The sequence below is a fragment of the Netta rufina genome (assembly GCF_964035555.1).
Source record: "Netta rufina genome assembly, chromosome: 5".
Classification (NCBI taxonomy): domain Eukaryota; kingdom Metazoa; phylum Chordata; class Aves; order Anseriformes; family Anatidae; genus Netta; species Netta rufina.
In genome coordinates, this window is record NC_140128.1 from 62892261 (window position 1) to 62915390 (window position 23130).

General features: G+C 53.6%; 3 protein-coding genes across 3 annotated transcripts; 1 reads left to right on the forward strand and 2 right to left on the reverse strand.

Moving 5' to 3' along the window:
• Positions 1 to 586: 586 nt before the first annotated feature.
• On the reverse strand, positions 587 to 2424 carry MGAT2 (alpha-1,6-mannosyl-glycoprotein 2-beta-N-acetylglucosaminyltransferase). Its single transcript, XM_084288309.1, has one exon. It carries the CDS (start codon positions 2402 to 2404, stop codon positions 1043 to 1045), a length of 1362 nt encoding a protein of 453 aa, XP_084144435.1. The 5' UTR covers positions 2405 to 2424; the 3' UTR covers positions 587 to 1042.
• A 771-nt stretch (positions 2425 to 3195) lies between these two features.
• LRR1 (leucine rich repeat protein 1) lies at positions 3196 to 10600 on the reverse strand. The gene is made up of 4 exons (XM_084287001.1): positions 10401 to 10600; positions 10208 to 10306; positions 5714 to 6441; positions 3196 to 3823 (listed from the first exon to the last, which is right to left on the reverse strand). Exons 1-4 carry the CDS (start codon positions 10578 to 10580, stop codon positions 3562 to 3564), a joined length of 1269 nt encoding a protein of 422 aa, XP_084143127.1. The 5' UTR covers positions 10581 to 10600; the 3' UTR covers positions 3196 to 3561.
• Positions 10601 to 12716: 2116 nt separating this feature from the next.
• RPS29 (ribosomal protein S29) lies at positions 12717 to 13315 on the forward strand. The gene is made up of 3 exons (XM_084287136.1): positions 12717 to 12860; positions 13001 to 13100; positions 13190 to 13315. Exons 1-3 carry the CDS (start codon positions 12799 to 12801, stop codon positions 13196 to 13198), a joined length of 171 nt encoding a protein of 56 aa, XP_084143262.1. The 5' UTR covers positions 12717 to 12798; the 3' UTR covers positions 13199 to 13315.
• The last annotated feature ends 9815 nt before the right edge of the window (positions 13316 to 23130 follow it).

Here is a 23130-nt window from a genome sequence, read left to right on the forward strand (position 1 = left end):
TGCTTTTGCTGACACCCTCCTGTTCCACAAAAAGCTCCTTCTGTGCTGCTGCTGCTGCCAGTTGTGCCTTACAGTGAGGTGCCATCAGAGCAGCTGTACCGTTACACTTAGAGCAGGCTAATAAGTGCTCGGTGTTGAGGAACGGCGCTGATCTCTTGCCCGTGGCTGCCAGCCCCACTTTGGTGCGTTTCCAGCACGCAGCAGAATTGTCACCGGTCACCTTACCCGGCTCGCTAATCTGGGAGTGCACCTTTCTTTTTGTTCCAAACAAGAGCGTGCGGGTATCACATGCTTGTTTCTCTCGTCTAACTCAATTAGTAAGCATCATTAAAAATTTAATAAAGTTAAATGCACCCTCCTGGAATGGCTGATGGCATCTGTTCAGCACTACAGACGCCCACCCTCCTGCACCCGCCCGCCCCAGTCCTGGCTTTCTAGCAACGCAAGGCGACGTGATCAGTTTGGGATAATCAAGAACTCCTCAGGTATTACAAAACAACTGAATTTTATTTTGGCAGAACTAAAAAAATCGTATATATTTATCTACATTGTAGTAAAAACAATGATTTTTTTTTGTTGTTTCGTTTTTCCTTCATATATTCATCAACACATCGCAAACCAACCGGGACGCAGGTACCGAGGGCCGCGGGGAGGCTCAGTCCGCTCGCTCCTCACCCCGCGCTGCCCCTTCCACGCTGCACCGAGGGCACGTCGGAGGGAAAAGGAACGAAAACCACACGCTGTGAGCACCCGGAGAGATGCACTTAAATACGAGTTTTCTCCTCCTCCTCCCGGTAAGACGGCGACGGCCGCCTCCTGCGCAGGGGTGTCGAGGCTGCTCCGAGCGGCCCAGCGGCAGCACGCCGCCCGTCTCCAAAGGCTGGTGGCCGGACATGAAAGATGACCATCGTGGGACGCCTTTGACAAGAACGTTTATTCATATTAAAGCAGAAACCAACCCATAAATGCTTTTATACATGTGTGTGCCTGTAAAAGACAGTATGGAGCAACTCAGAAAGAAAAAAGGCTGCGAGCGCGATCCTCACTGAAGTCTGCGGTAACTCTTACAGAGTTCGTGGTCCCGGATGTCCCCCCAGCCTCCGTTTTTCACGTGGGGGGACAGGGGTGCCATGGAGTACCTTTTACTGATACTCATGGCTTCGGGGAACAGGTACTGTCGGTTGCTGTTCAAGAGAGAGTCGATTTTGGCACTCTGGGTGGACGGTCTGCAGGATTTCTTGTGGTGCATGCCACAGTCCCCCGTGTGGAAAATCCTGGGGATTTCGGGGACCAGCACTTTCCAGAACTTTGGAAGACAGGAGACAGTCAAGTGCTGCAGGGTCCAGTCCCAGTTGTAGTCGTCGTAGGTGCAGAAGGCGTCCGTGCACTCGATGAGCTTCTGGTAGGTGTCTCTGCCGAAGGCCATGCCCATGTTGTGCTCGGTGGACTTCCACGTCTTCATCTCCACCTTGTCGGCGCGCCCGGCGAAGCCGCCGCGCACGGGGCTGTAGGTGCCCAGCGAGACGATCTGGCACTCGGGGCACTCCCTCTCGCGCAGCGCCCACAGCTTCTTGAGGACGTGGTAGAAGTCGGGCGCCAGGTAGTGGTCCTCCTCCAGGAAGACCACGGGCCCGGCGTGCTCGCGCAGCGCCCGCACCCGCTCCCAGACGAAGTGCAGCTTCCACCACCAGTGGTGCTTGGTCTGCGAGAAGCGGGCCTCGCGGTAGTGCCCGAAGGAGTCGGGGTACTCGGCGTTGATGCAGCCCAGCCGCAGGGCCGCCGCCTTGCCCACGTCGCGGGGGCAGTCGCGGGGGTCGTGGCCGGGGAACTCGCGGGGGTAGAGCTGGATGCTGAAGGGGAAGAAGACCTGCAGCACCGGGCAGAAGTCCACGCCGGCCGCCAGCCGGTTCAGCTCCTCGGCCCACAGGTCGTGGCTCAGCACCAGCAGCACGTTCTCCACGCCCGCCGCCCTCCGCAGCGACTCCAGCAGCAGCCGCAGGTGCTCGGCGCGATCGTGCACCTGCACCACCAGCACCACGTCGGCGGCACCGACACCGGCACCGACACCGGCACCGGCACCACCGGGAGCCCGCACGGGGAAGCGCCCCGCGTTGCTCAGCGGCTGGTCGAAGTTCAGCCGGTAAACGAGCGAGCGGTAGCTCCGCGTCCCGTTCTCGGCCAGCACCGGGACGAGCTGGGGAGCGGCCGAGGCCGAGGCGTTGGCGGCGGGGCGGCGAGGCGGCGGCGGGGGAGGCGGCGGCGGCGGCTGCTCGCTCGCCCGCGGCGGTTCCCCGGTGCCGCCCCGCTGCTGCCTCCGCCGCCCTCCGCTCCACAGCACCAGCGCGCAGGCCGCCAGCGCCAGCGCCAGCAGCAGCACCTTGCGCTTGTAGATCCGCAGCCTCATCCTCCAACGCCTCCCGCCGCCGGCGGCCGCCGCCGCCGCCGCTGCTCCCGCCGGCCGCGCGCGCCGCCGCCGCCGCCCCCCGCGCCCACGTCGCCGCCCGCCATAGGGCGCCCGGCCGGGCCCGCCGCCGGAGCCTCCTCATTGGCCGCCGCCGGCGCCATTTGCTGAGCCGCTTCCGCCGGGGGGAGGCACCGGGAGCGGCACCGGGAGCGGAGGGCACAGAGCGCGCGGGGAGACGGGGACGCGGTGCCCGGAGCCCCGTGGGGAGTTTGGGGTTGGGGTTGGGGTTGGGGTTGGGGGTGAGGAGCAGCCACGGGGCAGTCCCCGGTCCTGGACAGCCCCGTCCCGGTCACCCCCGGTCCTGGACATCCCAGACTCGGGACACCTCCGGTCCTGGACACCCCCATCCCGGTCACCCCGGACCCGGGACACCCCTGGTCCCGGACACCCTGGTCCTGGACATCCCGGACCCGGACACCCCAAACCCGGGACACCCCCGGTCCCGGTCACCCCCTTCCCAGTCACCCTGGACCCGGGACACCTCTGGTCCTGGACACCCCCGGTCCCGGGACACCCCGGACCTGGGACACCCCCGGTCCTGGACATCCCAGACCCGGGACTCCTCCGGTCCTGGACACCCCCATCCCGGTCACCCCGGACCCAGGACACCCTGGTCCTGGACATCCCAGTCCTGGGACACCCCCATCCCGGTCACCCCGATCCCAGACATCCCAGACCTGGGACACCCCGGTCCAGGTCACCCCCGTCCCAGTCACCCCTGGTCCCGGACACCCTGGTCCTGGACACCCCAGACCCGGGACACCCCCATCCCGGTCACCCCGGACCCAGGACACCCCTATCCCGGTCACCCCTGGTCCCAGTCACCCCGGACCCGGGACACCCTGGTCCTGGACACCCCAAAGTTCCTCCAGGGAGCCCTGGCCCCAGCACAAGCACACGGCCACCCTGAGGGTTGATGCTCAGCACCTTTTTATTCCCAGCACAGAAATCCCGGGGTGCAGCCGCAGCTGCTCCCTCCCCGCCAGGCTGACCCCTGCAGCACCCAAGCGGGTGGGAGGTGAGCTCGGAACCGGGTGGGAGGTGAGCAGCGAGCGCCCCGGCACGGGACGGAGCCCCCCGGGTGAGCCCCTGCCCCGTCAGTAGTCGCAGCTGCCTTGCAGGTAGGTGTCGTCCAGGAACTCGGAGTAGCAGTCCAGAGAGCAGAAGTAGCAGACGATGGGCGCTTCGGTGCCTCCCATGTTGTCCACCAGGACCACGGTGTGAGCGACGTGGTGCAGGTTCATGGTCACCGTGATCTGGATGAAGCTGCTCAGGCAGGCGCCGCCGCACTGGCACGTCTTGGCCACCTCCAGGTCTTCGCAGAGGTGAGAGGGGAGGAGGTGGCAACCGTAAGGGAGTCTGTGGGGCGAGAGGAGCGAGCGTGAGTTCAGTGCACAATCCACCAACCACCTCCAACAGAAACACCCTTCCCAGATCTAAAATGTGCAACCACGTCCCCGAGTACCACGGATCTGACCTCCAGAAAATGCTCCAAGAAGAGCAGGGAATTCCCAGAGGTCACAGCAGCCTGCGTGGCAGTGCCAGGGAACTGGACAGAGAGAGAGAATTAAAAAGAGGATTCGGGAGGAAACGGGCGAGTGTGCTGCTGCTCTTTTCCTCCATCGCATCACTGACATTCGATGATGAGAACAAGAACTGCTGCTGCTTAAATCCGCAGCCGAGCGGCAGTGTTTGGGGTCCAGCGCGAGGAATTTCCCCGCAGTGCTTTGTTACCTGCCAGCTGCGGAGAGCACCGTGCCCTGCTGTCACTGGAGACCCGCAGCACAGGAGTGACTCACAGCCAGGCTACACCTACACACCCCCAGTGCCTTCTCCCTGCCATCACTCACATAGCTGAGGCTCCTGTGGTTCTGTTTTTGTCACCGTCTCAATTTCAGGACTTCCTTTGCTCTGATCAGGGCGCTCACAATCCCAGCTCTGGTGCTTGCTGAGAATGCCACCGTGAGGATTGATTTCCAAGCGTTTGCTTTTGTGCCTTCTCTCCGTTTTCCTCCCTTCACAAGGTTTTTACAGCTTATCATCACTCCCATTTCTTGCTCTGTGTTAATGGCAGACAAGGTTTGGGGCATTTGTGTGTGTGTGTGGGCGAGGGGAGCCCCTCGTCTTACCCAGACTCCTGGAGCAGAAAGCAGAAATTGCAAAACCCCGGCAGTTTATGTAAGGAAGCGTGGAGTTTGCACCCTGTTAACATCTCCAAGGTCAGGAGTGCCTGAGATTTGCACCTGAGCGCTCGGTTACTCAGCTCATTTCCAGGGCGTGCCCTGCATGCCTGTGGACACCTTTAGCACTGACCTGTGAGCAATTAACCCGGGACTGTGGGGCACTCCCCGTCCCCAAGGCAGGAATTGGCAAGGAACGCAATTACGAGGCCTTCCCGGCTGTCTCTCACCCCCTTCCCGTACCCGTGACTCTCTTCCATCTTCTTGCTCCTTTTTCCACCCAGAAAAACGAGGTGGGAGCAGCACCAGATGGCACCGGAAAAATCACAGGCAGAGGCACGTGAGCGAGTGGAGAGGAGCAAACCCCGTCACCAGCAGCAGCCTGACGAGGGTGACGTTGACCTGGTGTTAAATGGTTTTAAAGCTACCCCTGAACTGGGCTTCTCTGCCTAGGATGGGGCCCAGCCATCCTGCAGCACCCTGCTAACACCTCTCGGCTCGTGCTGGGTGCTGTTTGAAGCAGTCTGATCCACCTCTGTAGCCCCACGGTGTGTGTGGAGGGCAGCTCTTGCCAGAACGGATCTCACAAGGGAAGGGGCTCACAGACCTCCCACAGGGCTCCAGTGCACTTCGGTGTCAGCACAAGGTGAAGGGCAACTGTGTTTGAGAGCACTTTCCAAGCCAGAGCCCAACACAAAACATGATCTGTGGCACAAAACCCATTGTGCTGTAAGCTCCTAACTCTAAAGAGCTGGTAGTAGTCCAGGCCTACAGGGCTGATTCTCCTTCCCCGTGGTTGGACAAGAATATTCCTTACGGTGCCCCTACTTTGTGGATAAAAACATTTCATCTACGGCTTTCCCCAAACGCTTCCCAGTCACCGCTTTGCTACAGGGACCTGTGTTACCCTGTATAATAACGGGATTAAACTGCAAGTGGGATTCAAAGCAGCTCCAACTTCGTGAAGAGCAGCTGCCACTAACAGGAAAAAACAAATCAGGGAAAAAATTTAGGCTTGACAGCTTTGAGACAGAGTAGGCGAACTGCGTGCCCACCGTGCTGCTCTTACCTGTAATTTACGGTCGCTCTCGCAGCACACTCTAATAAAGTCAATGGTATTTTCAGCTGTATGTTGGGAACAAGAGGGTTAGGCTGCTCAAAAGGGTTCCCAAAGAGATCCAGGCTCTCAAGACAGAGTTTCCTAAAATCACTGGGCAAGAAAGGAAGTTTGTTTCGAGCTGCCGACAGAAAGCGCAGATGATCTAACTGGCCGATCTTGAATGGCAACCTAATCAGCTCGTTGTCATCCAGCTTCAAATTAACAAGTTCTCGCAGCTGGCAGAACTGAATGGGCAGTGCTTTAATTTTGTTTTGGCTGAGGTCCAAGCACTGGAGAGACTTCTGAAGGGTGGAGGTGCACAGGGCACTGCTGAAGGTCTCCAGGTGATTGTCGTGCAGGTTGAGCTCCTGAAGGAAGACCAGGTCACCGATGGTGGCCGGCAGCTGCTTAATGTGGTTATGGCTCAGGTCGAGTTTTCGGAGCTTCTTCAAGCAGAGCACGCGCGTGTCGATCCGAGCGAGTTTGCAGTACGAGGCCTGGAGATGCTCGAGGGAATAAGGGAAGTTCTTGGTGAGCGGGTAGTCTCTTTTGGAAGTTATGATCATTTTTGTTTTAGGCTTCTCCACTTCTGAAGTCTTCGCTGGTACCAGAGCTGAGAGCGGGAGAGCGCTGATGTTGGTCCCTTGGTGAGCCAGTCTCACGGCTGAAAGGAAATTCTTTAAATTGCTGGCATTTGCCTGCAGAAAAACACAAGCGTGGAATCACAAGTTTATTATTCTTGCACTTATCTGTACCACAACTTTCTGAACTATTTTGTGCACGTATCAGGAGACACTAACTCAGCAGGGAGTAGAACTGGGAAGGGAAACAATTCAGGCTTGTTTGGTTCATGTGCTGTTTGCAGGGTTTAAGAACAAACGGCAGGCAGTCTGAACGAGCAGTTACGATCTCCCTGAACAATCCAGATCGAACAAACCGTGGTGTTACTCAGAAAAGGAACAAAGCACAGGCCTCACAGCTGAATGCAACGTACAGAAAAAGAGCCCGACGCGCCGGGATGTTCCTAACCTGCAACATGACAAAAGGGCAGTCAATGAAAACACAAAGAGGCAAAGCAGAGACCTAAAGGCTGAAGCATTTACTTCCGAAAGCTGCTAAGGGTGGAAGCTGAGGTTGAATTTGATGTAAAGCAAGGTGGAAAGCTTCACGGCAGGTTAAGTGAGTGCTTCTGGCCACAGGCAGCACTGCTTGGCTTGTGCCAGCATCAAACGAGAGGATAATTATTTGCAGCCCTTTTTGCAAATAGGAGACCAGCTCTGCTTTAGGTGGGACATTATATAATGCCAGTAAGGACACAGAGCCAAATTAACGTGGTAGCTGATAAGCTCTGTTTTAAATAGACCAGCAACGCTGTGATACATTTGTCGTACTGGTACCATTGACTTTTAGGAACAGCAAGGTGAACAAACATTTCTGAGTTCTCTAGCAAGTCTCTTCTCAAGCCAGCGCACAGCTGACACATTAAGCTACCCAGGAAATTCTAAAGTTAAAAAATGATGCACGTGTACAGCCCCGATTCATCTCATTCACTGCAGGAAAGAACAAACGTGTGAGTTTGTTCTTGGAAAATGTCTTAGAAACATCCCAGCTGCAACCTGCTCGTGCCTTGAGACCCCACTTGTGCACCTGAAGTTTCCCGTGCAGCACAACAGAGCGATGATCCCAGAGACTTCTGGATGTTCACGTGATACAAATAAAGGCAAAAAAGGTCAAACACATTTGGCTGCATTGCTAACCTAATTATCGGTCTTCTTAATTATCCCATGCACATCTGTTCTCTTAACTCCCCGTGTGAATTCCTCCAGAGACGGGGAAATTTGCACAGCAAAAGCCTTTGTTATCCAGACTGCCCACACCCGTTATCTCAGCCAATCTAAAACATTTAGCTGTGTGACTCCCCCTAATTACAGGCACATTTGTCACATTTCCAAGTAGCTAAATACATTCAAAAGTAAGAAGAGGTCCTCCAGACCTGTAGAGACCCAAGTTAAATTATATCTTAGAATGAAGTTCCAGGCAGTAACTCTTTGCTCTTGAAGTGTGAGACATGACAGATACCTGATTTTTGTAGCCAAATTCTCTAGGATGTCTAGGATAAGTTTTACACCATTAATGTGACTTGAAAATAAGAGTACTTTGTGTTTCAGATCCTTAAAGCAAATTTCCACTCTAATACCTACATAAAGGCAATGTATCTGTAAACCTGTAAGAATATGTTGAGAAAAATTCTAAGACAAATGTGGAAAAAAAGCGAAGAATTAGCTGGAAGCGCTCAGGAAGCAATTTTCTGCCACAAGTCTGAACTCTTGACCACAGAAAAGACGCTGGAAAACTAAATTAATTTGCTCTGCCTTAAAGGTCCAGAGTTAAATGAAAAATGACGAGCAATCTGAGATTACACAGATTTCAGACCTTGCATGCAGCGCAGCAGGCACAGGCCTGCTGACGAGAAAAATAAACAAACAAACAAACCAACAAAGCACAGTGACTTTAGTGCTTTTGCTCCAGGGTTAAATGCTCCAGACTGATGTTTCTCAACTTAGTTTTTGCTGGGGCTGAACACAGCAAATCACAGCACCTGGCAGAGCACAAAGAGTGCGGGTTACGCTGTAGTTGTATGCAGTCAGCACAGTCGTACCTGGAAATTTCTTGTTCTACAAAGCTTTTGTCTGTCGTGAGAGTTCAGAAGCCTTTCTGTAATAAAATTATAAATGACTAACAGAAATAGAAAAGAATAGAAACAGAAAAATAACCAATCATCTTAAACTGGGTTTCCAGATTCAGCGCATTTAAGGAGGGACATACAGAATCACTGGCTTTGGAAGAATTTAGTGTATTTTTTCCTGGAGCCTGACAGTATGAAGGTGAGCCTTGTGTACAACACGAGAAGCAAGGATCTAACTTCCTTGGAGCAACTATGATCAGCTTTGTACAAGGTCAAAATTCCAACTCCTGCTTCATTAGATTCTGTGGAGACATTCTTTTCAGCCAAACAACATCATTATCATAAAGAAAACAACACATTTAGTTCTTAGTGAAATTATTCCCTGCACTGGCACGCAGTTTTCTTACAGGCCCTATAAACGCTCTAAATTAGGTCTTGCAGCACTAAGACACTGGACTTCTCCTTGCTGGTTTTATACCACTAGTAGATCCTCTTCCACCAGGCCTGCTGTTGTACCTGTGTTCTGAGAAACTTTCCGACTTTTCACACTGCAGTAGAAATGCTCAGAGGATGTAAAACAAGAATGTTTTAGATCTAATGCAACGTGCATGACTTTTTTTTGCTGCACACGTTTGCTTTCGACAAAGAAAACTTAATATTATTGAATTTAGGTAAGTACTGCTTATATTTGACCCTGCAATGTGAACCACTCTCCTCATCAGACTGAGGCCGCTTTCCGTACCACCACGGCCTTCACTCCCACACAAAGTATTTCCAGATCATTGTACCACCATGCCTCTTGCTGAAAAATCTCAGGCTACCACAACTATACTCAGACTTATATTCACTTGTTGGTCACAATCGCAATAAAACAAGTGCTTTTTCTTTCCAGGAAGCCACAGTCCCAAGCGTGGACTCATTTACCTGGTTTCTCAGGCAGACCTTGCAGCCTGCCCTGAGCTCTGCTCAACTGTGGTAAGATTGGGGGCAGCGCCTGCTGGAGCTGCAGTTTGGACAGACCCCATGCCTCTCACCTCAGCCTCTCTGAGAAAATATTCTACTTGGGAGAAAGAAGCTTAACCAGTGATGATTATTGCTGCTCAGTACAACACCATGAAGTTATTGACTGATCTCCTTCAGGTCAAAGGACCACAGCTGAAACAGAAAGAATGATTTTCCAAGTAATAAATCAATACTTTTTGCTTTTATTTACACAGCCTAACTCCAAGGTTTTGAAGATCTGTCCTGCTTTCCTTTTCTATGAGGGTACTAAAGATTAGAGGAACAGCCACATAAAAAAAAAATAACAGCACAGATACTAAATGCTAACATGGTGTTTTTGGAGGGTGGGTTCAGCATCAATAAAAACATGTTTACATCTTCCAGGTGCCCCTTGAACTGGCCGTGGACACATCCCTGAGTTTTGCTTTCAGCTCGGTACCGAGGCCTGGTGGTGACCCGCCAAATGTGTCCCAGCTTGGGGATAGCAGTGGGCACACTGTGTGCCCCCAGCATGAGCACGTTTTTTAATCAGTTTTAATCAGTTTTTAATCAGAAAGAGTTTGGCAATGCCCTGCTTCATAGGACCTGCAGCCCAAGAAGTGGGATGAGGCAGCTGAAAGGCTTCTCTCAGAGTAAAGGGACGAGACCTGACAGGGAGAGGGGGCATTTCTCCCACAGGGGCAGAAGGAAGGAGGCTCAGGGCACAGCTTCTCGGGGCTGGGGACCCGGTGCTGCCCCTTTTTCCCCAGCAGGGTCCGTGCCCGTCCCGCACCCACCTTGCTGAGGCAGATATCCACAGCAGGCTCCCGGAGCCGCAGGGTGGCTTTGCCCTCCTCCACGAAGCGGGTGAAGCACCGCTCGACGTTCTCCTGCACCTGCAGGGGGGAGGACGAAAATTAGAAAATCTGAAGGGCGAGGGGATCGAGGGAAGGGAAAGGGACCGAGGGGAGCCGTCCCCGAGCCCCGCACCTTGTAGCGAGCGCCGGCCCGGTCCCTGGCCGTGCACACCATGAGGTAAACGGAGCCGCCCCCAGCCCCGCCGGGCGGGCGACCCAGCGACAGCAGCGCCCTGGTGGCACGGCCCCGGCCCCGCAGCCCGCAGGAGGGCAGGAGGCGGCTGAGCACCTCCACATCGCACTGCAGCCGCATCGCTGCCCAGCCCCGGCACGGCGGGCGGAAAGGGCTCGAGGGCGGGAAGGGAAAAGGGAGGAAAGGGAGGGACGAGGAGGGACGGGGGAGGGAGGGAGGGAGGTGATGGAGGCGGCGGGAGCGGGCGCCGCCTGCGGGTGGCGGCCGGAGAGGCAGGGGGGAGAGGGGGGAGATGGAGGGGGGTGAGGGGATGTGGGGGGAGTTGGGGGTGTGGGGGGTGTGAGGGGGTATGGGGGGAATTGGGGGTGTGAGGAGGTATGGGGGGAATTGGGGGTGTGAGGGGATGTGGGGGTGTGAAGGGATATGGGGGGAATTGGGGTTGTGAGGGGATATGGGAGGAATTGGGGGTGTGAGGGGATATGTGGTGATTTGGGGGTGTGAGAGGACATGGGGGAGCTGGGGGTATGGAGGGTGTGAGGGGACATGGATGGAGCAGGGGACATGGTGGGTGTGAGGGGACACAGGGAGCTGAGGGGTATGAAGAGGTAGGGGGGAGCTGGGGGCATGGTGGGTGTGAGGGGACATGGAGGGAACTGAGGGGTGTGAGGGGACATGGGGGAGCTGGGTTCACAGTGACTGTGGTGGGACGTGGATGGAGCAGGGGATGTGGTGGGTGTAAGGGGAGATGGGGAACTGAGGACATGGCAGGTGTGGGGGGGTGCAGAGGGGCAGGGCGACAGTAGGTGTGAGGGGACATGGAGGGAACTGGGGACCTGGGACATGTGAGGGGAGATGGGAACAGAGGACATGGTGGGTGTGAGGGGATGTGGGGGGAGCTGGGGACATGGTAGGTGTGAGGGGACATTGAGGGGACATGGAGCAAACAGGGGTGTGAGGGGGACAGGGGTGAGCTGGGGGCATGGTGAGTGTGATGGGACGTGGATAGAGCAGGGGGACATGGCAGGTGTGAAGGGATACAGGGGACTAAACATGGCAGGTGTGAGGGCACATGGGGGAGCTGGGCGGTGTGAGGGGACACGGGTGAGATGGGGGGCATGGAGGGTGTGAGGGGACTTGGGTGGTGCAGGGGACATGGTGGGAACTGGGGATGTCAGGGGATGTGGGGGAGCTGGGTTCATAGTGTGTGCGAAGGGACACGGATGGAACAGGGGACATGGCAGGTGTGAGGGGACAAGGACGAGCTGGGTTCATAGCGGGTGTGAGGGGACTTTGATGGGGCTGGAGACATGGCAAGTGTGAGGGGACACAGAAGGATCTGGGGGCATGGTGTGAGGGGACATGGAGGGAACTGAGGACATGCTGGGTGTAAGGGCAGATGGGGACATTAGGTGCGAGGGGACATTAAGGAGCTGAAGACACGGGTGTGGGTGCCATGCCCCATAGATTTCTGCCCTGCAGTGACAGCAGAGACATCACCCAGTGACAAAGTGAAGGGACAGATAACTTCATCCGGGCTTCCTCCCCCAAACTAGGGTCTGGGGGTGTGCGGAGGGACTCGTGTGCCCACAAAAATCACTCAACCGCCTGCCACCTTCACTCTGGTGGCGGCTCCGGCTCCCTAAACAACAGGAGACTCGCGATGAAGATTTTTTTTCCCTCAGATTTCCACAATCCGGCACCCGCAGGAGGCGCTGCGGAGCGGGCGGCGGCGCTGCCACATCCGCGCCCCGCCAGCAGGAGGCGGTGTGGGCACCGCGGCTCGGGGGGCTGCCGGCAGCTTTTTGGGGGCTCCTGGGGCAAAATAGTGCTAGGGGGGGCAGCAAAAGGAGCCCGCGTCTCTCTGTGTTGCCCAGGCTACGCTGCAGTGGCTATTCACAGGCGCGATCCCGCTACTGACCGGCACGGGAGTTTTGACCTGCTCCGTTTCCGACCTGGGCCGGTTCACCCCTCCTTAGGCAACCTGGTGTGCCCCGGCTCCCCGGGGCTCACCATATTGATGCCGGCCTTAGCGCGGACGCCCGCTCGGCATAGCGCACTGCAGCCCAGAACTCCTGGGCTCAAGCGATCCGGCGGGCTCAGCCTCCCGAGCAGCTGGGACTACAGGCGTGCGCCACCGCGCCCGGCCACCGCTGCCCCGCGCCAGCGCTACTCCACTCCTCCTGCCGCTGACGTCACGGCCGCCGCCATTTCGTGAGGGCGGGAGAGGGAGGGAGCTGAGGGGAGGGGAGAGGTGCACGCCGGGAGGCGGCGCGGGGTTGATTAAGGCAGGCGCCCGCCGCCATCTTCCTCTCGGTCAGGCGGCGGCGCGGCGGGCAGCATGGGGCACCAGCAGCTCTACTGGAGCCACCCCAGGAAGTTCGGGCAGGGCTCGCGGTCCTGGTTAGAGCGGTTCCATAGGGGGTTGGGGGCTTCGGGCTCCTCTATCTGCCCTCCTCCTTCCCTTTATACCCCCCCTCCGCCGCCATTACGCGCCCTGACCGCTCCCCGTCTCTCTCTCCCTCTCTGTTTTCTCCTCACAGCCGCGTGTGCTCCAACCGCCACGGCCTGATCCGTAAGTACGGGCTGAACATGTGCCGGCAGTGCTTCCGACAGTACGCCAAGGACATCGGCTTCATCAAGGTGAGCGCTGGGGCTGGGCGGACAGGGGAACGTGTTCTTTTTTTTTTTTTTTTTTGCTTATGCCTCACGCCTTTCTCGTCCTCTCGCAGCTGGATTGAGCGCTGGGAGGATGAGGCTGTCGACGGATGCTCCTGCGGCTTTACCCGGGCCTCCCTGATCCACCTGCAGCATCTCAGCGCGGCTTTGCTCAATAAATGGTTTCCCTGCCAATCTGATGTGTGGGTAGCTGCTTTCTGTGACAGTTCTTATGCCTCGTGTTCTGTTACTGGGTCTCTTCTGGAGGAGTGGGTACTGTAATGGGGACAGGCCTGTATGAACCTGCGCTGGTGTCCTGACTTTACTCCCACAAAGCCATGCGGTCTCAAGAGTGCTGATGCTCCTGCCTCTGAGCCCTGAGGCAGCAGCCTGCCTGCTTTTAGCTGCTTAGTGACTCCTTATGCCATTTTACTCCTAAATCTATGGGCTTTTTAGGTAGTGCACCACTGGTCTGGGCTGGTATGTTTGTCCTCTTACATGTAATATGAATCCTAACATTTCCCCTGTCTAGCTAATTTGGAGGTGGAGTGCTGAACTTTAGTCATGCAAATACTACTCATTGTGCTTAGAAACTTATTATCCCTTACTTATGGTTCATACGTAATAATTGGTGAGGGTAGAATGTTAAAAGTGTTGGGGCTGTCCTACCCAGGCTGTTTTTTTTTCTTTTTTTTTTTTTTTCCCAACTGTTGCTCCTGAAGTTACTTCACAGGAGATCACTGACCAGTGAAGTGGAGGGATACCTGAAACGGCAAATGATGCCTTCTTTCTGGGTGCTCTGAATTCAGTTTGTGAATCCTTGCTTTTTTCAGTCTAGTGGCTATTAAATGACACAGAACAAAGTGGGGCAGGGTTTGGGGGGGGAGTGGGAACAAATTCTGTTGCTGGTGGCTGGAGTATTTATTCCATGTGTTAAAGCCTCACTCCTGAGGTGAACAGGGCAGTGTACCTGGATCCTCATCTTCTGTGAGTACCTCTCAGAGCTGAAGCATGGCTGTGTCCTGTCACAGCTCCTCTCCAGGTGTCTGCAGTGATGGAAGCACGGAGAAATCTGACAGATGCCATGGGCATGAGCTCAGCACGGACCTGTCAAGCAAACAGGCGTGCCTGGGGTCACAGCTGGTGGCCTCTGGTGAGCTGTAATGTCAAATGTCCCTTGAGAAAGCTGCGCAAGGATCTGAGGTGTATTTACAGCAAAAGCCAAAGGGCTGTGGGGGTAATGCTGCAGGCTGGTGGCAGCCCCATGAAGCTCATCTACTTTTTTTCACAACTGGCACAGCAGCATGTGCTGTGGTGGTTGGTTGGTGCCAGTGGTTTAGGAATTACCTGAAACTAGTTTGAAATTTGCTTCACTACCTGGTAAGTAATGCTGAACGTGAGCTAAAGCAACTGTGGGTTAGCACATTTGTTCCCCAAAAAGAAGGTATTGCTATTATCTGAAGAGCTGCTATGTTAGCTTCATCGCAAGGGGACTAAACCTGCAGTGAACTACCGGGGAGGAATGGATACACCTGGGATGCTAACCAAGATCAATTAATAGTTAAAGCCTGCTACAAAAATTGAAAGGTAGCTGTAACAAGAAGCTGGGAAGGGCTGGGAGGAGTCCTGAGAGTGGTCAAAGTGGAGGCCCGGAGAGGGGGGAGCCTTGAGGCAGTGTGGGGCAAGAAGGGCACCGAAACAGGAGCGAGCTGTAGCTGAAAACTTCCCAGTGTAAAACTCAGTTTGTATGCTAAAAAAAGTTCATCTGGTGATTGATTTTCCAGTTTCAGCTAAGACACAGGTGAATCCTACGGGGTGTGTTTGTTTGGCTTCAACATCACTGATAATCAGGAACCACTAATTGCCTTTCTAGCCAATTACTGAATTTCTTATGTCAAGGGGACTCATTGGAAGGCCAAGTTTTTTGTTGTGTTATTTTAACTAATGCTACAATCTTAGATTCTTTCTGTTTCAAGAAAGCAAGAAAACAGCCAGTTTTTCTGTGACCGGCCTCTGCTCTTGGGCCCCCAGCAGAGAGCTGGGAGCTGTGGTGTAGAAGCTGCTTTCTCAGCAGCTTTCTTTGGGCTGACATGGTCTGTCTGGAGCAGTTACCAACCTGGCTACGTCCTGGAGCACAAAACCCTCTGCGTGATGATGGAGCACCAAACCTCTGCCAAGGAATGATGTTAAGGAAAATTTACTGACACTGCTGGTGGCTGGGGCTGCATATCCAGACACATCTCTTCTTACCATGAAAGATGCTTCTTGTTTTTAGTCCGTTATCTTGTCATACACACCTGACCATAGTGTAAAATTTCAGATGCTCTTGGGCACCTCCTTCCTCTGCCCTGTGTGGGTGCCGGGGCACAGCACTGAATTATGCTGGGGCTCTGGGTCTGGCAGCTCAGTGCCTGAGCTGCTGGGTTAGCTGCATGATGGAAACTTGTAATAACAAAAGCTCTGTACCAAACAGCTAAGGAATCCAATCGAAAAGCAGATTCCTATGTGAAAACAAAAGTGAAAGATGTTTTTGAATTACTTTGCACACATTAAAACACCTAAATTGTCACTTGGTAATTCTATAAGCGCCTTAAATGGCCCTGCCTTTTTCCTGTTCTGCTGCTCCCATCTTTTAAGTCTAGTGGGAAAGTGGCATAGTAGAAACTGCAACACCTCTTTAACTTACTCCTGCCTTAGCCAGGTATTTATTGTCCAATATACAGAGAACACTAGGTGCCAAAACCTTGAGTTTCCTGAGCTCATTGTGAAAATTGCATTTTTTTTTTCTTCCTAAAGCTGACAGTTACAGGCTCTGAAGGTGCACAGATGTGAAGCTCAAATTTATTTGGAAGCAAAATGATTTATAAAGAGCTGCTGATTCCCCTAAAGAACAGGCAAAATCAAAGTACTCTTCAAGGACTGCTTTAATAGCAAACAACTAATACATGTTTTTCTGTGGGGAAATAATGTTGCCTATTTGAAGCCACGCAGGAGATACTGATACCTTTGCTTTGAAAGAGATGAACCTCTAATTGCTGAAATAGAGTTTATGTGGGGTTTGGAGTGTAGGAAGAAACACTAAATTGCGCTGGATTATGCACCAGATAAAATCTGTGATTATCAGAGGCTCCGAGAGGAATTTGCAAAGGTTTAGGTAGAACACCATCTTTTGAACTTGCCCTGAGGCTAGAAAAAAATGAATCTGCTTGGGTAGGAGGCAGTGCAATGCCTTCAGGCTGCCCGCAGCAGCGCAGGTGCTGTGGATGCCTGTGTGCCTCGGTGCCCTCCTGCACAGCTTCCTAGTTTGTGTGCAGAGCTGGTCTTCAACCGACTGATCAGTTTTATGGTGGTGGGAGGATGTGGGACCAGGCTGAGGTGTTTTTTGGGCTGTTGTCCCGTTTGCAGCATCTCGGGGATGAGTGCCAGGCCTGGCAAGGGGCTCCCTGTCACCTCAAGTGGATCCAATTCCTTGCCCTGTGTGCATGGAAGTCTGGGGGATGCTCTGGTGTCAGCAGAGGCCACCAGAGAGCTGCAGAGATCCCTGACCTGAGAGTTCTGTGGCATTTTCACTGTTAATAGAGTGATGGCTTTCCTATTAGACACAGCTGATCCTTCCTCTTCTGCTGGTGCTTAAAGATGCACTTGCGTGGTGGGAAGAACACCAGGTGCACCCTGCTGGGATGGGACAGCAGCTTGCCCAGGGCTGTAGGTGTTCCAAAAAGCGCCATTCCTGAATTTCTGGGGGAGCAGGCTCCACCTGGAGCACTTTTTTCCAGCACATGTGAGCTGCAGGTGATGCTCGGAGCGGAGCGTGCTGAGCCACTGCCCCCACAGGCAGGGGGAAAAGGGCCGGGGAATTTTGGGGAGTTTCATGAAGAAAACGGGGTGTTCGGCTGAGGTCATGTCGAGCAGGCTCAGGGTGGGAGCTGCTGCTCCAAATGTGTGTTTAATGCAGTACTCAGCACTGTGGGGTCCTGGGTCCCACCTGGTCCAGCAGGAGCTGACCACCGCGAGCAGGACACCCAACAGTAGGGTCCTGCCCCCTGCCCTGTCCATCCACCAGACCAGGAGGGACCTGGGGGTCTGCGGCCCCACACACCAGGGTTAGAGTGGGCACTGCAGTGAGCACTGAGCACAGCACAGCTGCTCGTGCCTGGGTGCAAAGCTAGATGGCACAGTCAGCCCGTGGTATCGCTGCTGCGGCAGCTTTGCACAGCCTGGCTGCCAAGGGGGGGGGGCAGAAACTCTCTTCTTTTCTCACTGTGACATCAAAAATGAGTTTTCAAATCTTGTCTTTTTCTCCTTTTTTTTCTCTCTCTCCCTTTTTTTTTTTTTTTTTTTTTTTTTTTTTGTTCCTTATGTTTTTGTCTGCAGCCAGCTGACTCAGTTTCCAGGATGGCCCTGATCTCACTGGTACCTGGCAGGATCGCTTCACAAAACCAAAACAAATGCAAGTGCTTCGCCGCCAGCCTCGTGCTCTGGTCCTGCACTTGCTGTCATTTTGGAGAGGAAGGTTAAAAACCTACCCAAAGCAAGAAATCCCCTTTATCCCCAGTCAGGTCATTGCTGTCTTTCTCCTGAACTCGTATGTCACTACATGAGGTTGTGCAGAAGGGTGCCTGCTGGGCTGGCACTACCCTGGAATTTGGGACCATTTAATCATAAATAAGTTTTGGTAAAGTCTCAGCTCCCACCTGTGTGTCACTTCACGTGCTTAAGTGCTCAGCTGTTGCTCTTCTGCATGCTCTCTGCTTGGGGGCGAGCATCGCTTCTACACCAGCGCTCAGCCCTAGCCCCAGCAGATTTGGGTAAAACGCACAGATTTCCCACCCTGACTTCTGCAGATGGCCAACACCAAGCAGGCTGACCCCGCAGGCACACTCCACAGTGACACTCAGCTATCGTGGGCCCTTATTTTGTGGATTTTGGCTCGTCTGCTGCCCCATCCCAGCTCCTGGAGGAGCCCCTGGCCGTGGGGTGCAGCACCCCACCACGTCCCTGCTCCGAGCACTTCATGGCACGGTGAGACAAACGCCTGGAAAAGGCCAGCCAGATGGGATCTGGCTCACGGCACGGCAAGCAGAAGTGCTTCTAAATAAAACGTTCTCAAAGACCGGCATTAGGCATCAGTGGCTCTCTAATTCACGCCGCTTGTGGGGAGTATGTGTTCGTCGCAGACAATGTTTATTTATGGCATGTAAAATCTATTTCAATCAAATAATTTCCATAACTGAATATTTATGCCAACATCCACTGAATGCTCCTTGACTAAACTGAAAACTATTTATTCAGTTATAAATGTTTACTTGTTTAGTGTTAAAACTGCTTTAAACAAACTTAAAAATCAAATTGACATCTTCCCCGCCAGCAGGATTTTCCCTGTGTTCCAGACGTTGGCTGGCTGAGCACTGTGTTTTATTATTGTAATTTCAGTTCAAATAGCCTCTGTATATTTATGTCCTCTAATGGCACTGACTATTGGAGTGCCAAGTCCAAATGCAACGGAGCTGCTGCCGCTGTTCCCAAATATTTTTGTTGTTTTGAGGCCGGGTCAGGTAGAGTAGCACTTCACTGCCCCAAATGCTCAGCATTGTCTTAAATAACATCGTGCTGAGTTAACTCTGTGTCTCACTGCCTTGCTGTTTTAAAGCCCAGGAGACTTTTAAATGGGGTGAGTCCCCACGCACGAGAGGTTGGAAGAGGTATTTGGGTCTCGAGGGATCGTGGGTGCTCTGCATGGGGCTGTGTTGGTGGCTTGGGGAGCAGAGGGTTTTGGAGACCCTAAAGGGAAACCTGCCTGCAGGGCTGGTGGCACTGGGGTGGGCAGCACATGGTGCCGCCTGTCCCAGGGTGACAGTTAATGGAAGAGCTGCCAAAAATCGCAGAGCACTGCCATGTGCTCATGGCGTTTGTGCCCCCACCTATGATTTTCCAGCCGGAGCTGTGCCCCCAGGGATAGTGGCAGTGGCCATCAGCTGCCACTGCCCTACTGAAGTGTCCTGCCTGTCCCACCCCAGCCAGGTCCCAAGGATGCGACCACCAAACCCAGCTATTCATGGTGCTGAGCAGGGCTGAGCAATGTGGTTATTCACAGCTTACAAAATGAATTTTTCCTTATCTCGCATCCCACAAGAGGCTGAAGCTGCCCGTGCTCTCCCTCTGCAGCGCTGGCTGCCTGGCAGGAGGCGGTGGCGATCCTGTGTGGGTACAAAAATGTAGCCAACGTCCTGCCTCCTGGCCAGGTTTGTGCTTTGCAGTAAGGGTTTTGCTTATTCAGTGCCTCTGTGCTGCACTCTGTCCTGTGCTTCTCCATCATCCTCCTGTGCCGGTAATACCCGTCTGCAGAGCTGGGACTTCGTGTAGGAAATGTGTGAATTTTAACTAGGATTTCACACGCACTGCAGAAATCCCCTCCTAACCAAACACCTGGGATCCTACCGTGTCTGCGGTGCCTTCTGATGGCTTAATTATTTCTTGCTTTTCTGCTAACTCCAGTGCAACAACGAAAATTGTGATCCTGCTCAGAGCAGTGGGTGAAACCCAGCCCCTGCCTGGGGCACAGCTTCGCTCAGGGCAGCTCCTTGCTCAGCTGATTTCCTTGAGGATCTGGGAACACAGACAAAAATCCTTTTGTGCACGTGCAGGCACTGTTTATCACTGCTTTGGTTGTTTATACCCTGGGCAAGCACTACACGAACCCCAGCAAATAGATGGTCTGTGGCTCGGAAGAGCAGAAAATCCCCTGGAGTTATACCCCGAGTTTGCAGCGCCTTGTCTGCAGCACTGCTGTGCTCGCATCAGCTGTAAAACTTGGTTACGTTTCCCCTGCTCTCTCCCAGTGCTTGATGTAAGGGTGGTGGCACAAAATCAATGCCCAGCTCCGTGCTCTGAAGCATCCATCCCAGCTGCAGGGCTCGGGGCTGTGCTGTGCTTGTAGGATTTGGGCCACCTCCCGTGTCTCGTCCTTCCCAAAACTCCGTGGGACAAAGAGGTTCCCACAGATCTGGGTGTTTTTGGGCACAGATGTGTGGGTCTGACTGTGTATCACTTATAGAGCTCATGATGGGTTTTGTGGGGATAGGGGATTTGCACATTTCCGTGTTTTTGGGGAGCATTTGGTTTGGACTTGAATGACCACAAGCACATGATGTTTTTTTGCCCTATGTGAGGTGAGACATGAAGTTATAGCTAATTAATACAACTTATAATAAAAGTTTATTAATACTATTAAAAAATCCGTTGCAAGTAGCAGGAAGGGAGGTCATATTTTAGGATCACACATCCAGAAACACATCCCCCTTGAAGGCAACTGCAGCAGAATCCCATTGGCATGGGGCTTTGTGGCTTACCAAGCCCCCTTGCTGTGGGGCTGTGGGAGGAAATCAGTGTTTGTCCTAATGTCCTAATGCTTGCCCTCTGTATCAGTCCTCCTGCGACACAAACCCAACCTTCTCTGGCTTGAGGACAGATGGCTGAAACCTCCGTTTCTGGGATAAGGAGGGGAGAACTGACAAATCACCCTTGTATCTTTTATTACGGAGCAGTGTCATTTTATATTACCCCTGCCAGCACTGTGGGTCAGAATACACAGCAAAAAGATGAGTTCTCTTCCACTTGCAGGTTTCCACCCTAAAGGCTGTCCCCTCTGCTGCTGGCTGAGAGTCCCATGGGTGACTGAAGTGAGGAGGGGACCCCAACACCTGTGCACCAGGCTGGGGTGAAGGAAAAGAGAATATAAGAAAAAATACAGAAGGAAATGTTATTTCCCCAGTGCTTTCCTCCTAGAGGGGTGAGAGTTACTTCAGGGTTGTGTGGGTGGAACCGGGCAGGGCTTTGAGCATCCAGGCACCGTAAACCAGAGGGATGTCGTGCTCTGAAACGAGGCCGTGAGCTGTGACACCTGCCTTTGGGTGACCTGAACTGCCTGCTGCCTAAAGCTGCGACCCCTTGGACACAGATAAGTGTGTGTGTGCACTCACACGTGTGTGTGTGCCCCTCCAGGGGCTGATGGCTGAGGCTGGGGGTGCCAGGACCAGCAACGGAGTAGAGAAATGCATGGGCTCTGCCACGCTCACTCCCAGCCCCGGCAGCAGCAATAGAGCTGTTCACAGGCCTGCTGTCCGCGGGAGGCAACTTTTAATTACTCTAAAATAAGCACACGTTTCTGGCTTTTTGGCTTTGGTGGGTGGATTTATTTTCCGCAGGGGGATGGAGCGGACCCAGTAAATAACTGCCCGCAGCTGCAGCAGGAAAGGTCTCGGCGCATCTAGAGGGCTGGGTATAGATTGATTTATGGTTTTAACAAGCATGGCTGGGTAGAGAATCATGCCGATATGGTTTCAAAGTCGTGAAGAGATATTAATCAAAATTAAGGCTGCTCTAAGAAGGTATCTGAGCCAGCAGCCTGGCTCTGGCTAATTGATGGCCCAGCTCGGGCTGTCCCTGCAGAGACAGCCGAAGGACAGCTCTGGTGGGGGGCTCGGCATCTCCCAGCACACGGGGAGCTGAGGAGGGAACAAAGGGTGTAATGAGGAGTAATAGGAGTCAGTTAGGGGGATGGTGGACTTGTCCCCGTTGATTATGCCACATGTGAAGGGAGGAAATGATGAATGGAAACATGAAGGGGAAGCAGCGGTGGCATTTCTAGAGCTGCAACATGAAACCTCATGTTGCCAAAGGTCAGGGTTGCTCAGACAGGTAGTGAGCACCAGTCCCCAAAAGAGTTTATTTTTTTTGGCAAAAATCTACCAAGAATTTTCAAACCCCGCTTTTCACTGGTCTGCACAAGGGGATTGTGTTGTAATGTGAAGATTGGGCTGAAAGCCTTTCTTTTAGGGAAAATTGTGTCTGGACTTCTCTGCCTTGCCTCCAGCCAGGATGCACACCACGCTTTGCCCACTGAGCTCTGACTTTACCTTGCCCTTGGTCTTTGTGACACAAGGTGGCCCTGGACACGTCCACATTATCCAGGCTGTACTCACACAAAGCAGCGGAGCCAAGGTAACCTCTTTCTATGTCCTGAGCTCTTGCAGTGGTCCAAGTGTGCCAGGAGGTCTTGTTGCAAATCTCCACGTCCTTTGGACCCACTGACAGCAGATGGGCATGGATTAGCTGAGCTCCTTGTGAGGCTTCTCAGTGAAGCCTCCGAATTTCTCCAGGCACGCTCAGGCATTAGCAGTTTGCATTGTCTCAGGCTTTGAAGAGTTGTGCAGGAGATCCCATGGGATTAGCTGCAGACATCTGGGGATTTAAGAAGTTTCCAAAGGGTATAGAGGCTTGATTGCTCATCCAAGCCAAGTAAAGCCCCTGATAATAAAAGTTATTTGCACTTTGTAGTTCAAATGATGGCTGCCTGGGGCTCTAGCCTCCTTCACATAATGAGTTTTGCCATTAAATTAAATCTGAGCTGCACTGAAGCCACTCGTTTCCTGCTGGGAATTTGGCCAGCCACCCATTTCCTTCTTCAAGGAGGACACAGCCTCCATACCTAGCTGGGCCTGAAGATTTTGGTGTCCTTTCTTCGGGGCAAAGTGCCAGCGATTCTGGCAGGTCTCCTACCCAAACCTGACCCCATGTCCTGCATGAGGCAGGCTCAGACGTGGGCTCTGTTGGCAGAGCAAGATGTCCCTTCTTGCAGGAATGCTTGTCCTGGGCTCTGCTCCCACCAAGTTTTTGCCAGGGACACTTCTTTGGATCTGTGGGATGATTGGGGAGTGTTCAGGGCTGGGGGTCAGTGCCTGATACCCTGATGCTGTTGCATGTTCCAGAAGGACGCAGCTCTGCTCGGTGTGTCCGGTGATTTTGCTTCTCAGAAGCAGTGCTCTCACTGACTTTGGAATGATTTCCCCCTCTTCCCTTCCTCTTCAATCACAGCTCAGGCGTAACTCAACAAGATAGATAGTTACAGTCGTGAACATGAGAGAAGAGCGGCTCCTCCATGTGCCTCTGCCCTGTCTCCTGCAGCTCAGCTTCCATCGGGGTGTCCACCCTCCAGGCAGACAATGCCACATCAGCA

What these genes read in the sequence shown, in the direction of transcription:
- MGAT2 (XM_084288309.1), bottom strand. Translation starts at nt 2,404, where the DNA reads ATGAGGCTGCGGATCTACAAGCGCAAGGTGCTGCTGCTGGCGCTGGCG.
- LRR1 (XM_084287001.1), bottom strand. Translation starts at nt 10,580, where the DNA reads ATGCGGCTGCAGTGCGATGTGGAGGTGCTCAGCCGCCTCCTGCCCTCC. An exon ending in TGGATATCTGCCTCAGCAAG is followed by an intron (nt 6,442 to 10,207) that starts GTGGGTGCGGGA and finishes GTTTTTCTGCAG; the next exon opens with GCAAATGCCAGCAATTTAAA. An exon ending in AGAGCGACCGTAAATTACAG is followed by an intron (nt 3,824 to 5,713) that starts GTAAGAGCAGCA and finishes CTCGCCCCACAG; the next exon opens with ACTCCCTTACGGTTGCCACC.
- RPS29 (XM_084287136.1), top strand. Translation starts at nt 12,799, where the DNA reads ATGGGGCACCAGCAGCTCTACTGGAGCCACCCCAGGAAGTTCGGGCAG. An exon ending in GGGCAGGGCTCGCGGTCCTG is followed by an intron (nt 12,861 to 13,000) that starts GTTAGAGCGGTT and finishes TTCTCCTCACAG; the next exon opens with CCGCGTGTGCTCCAACCGCC.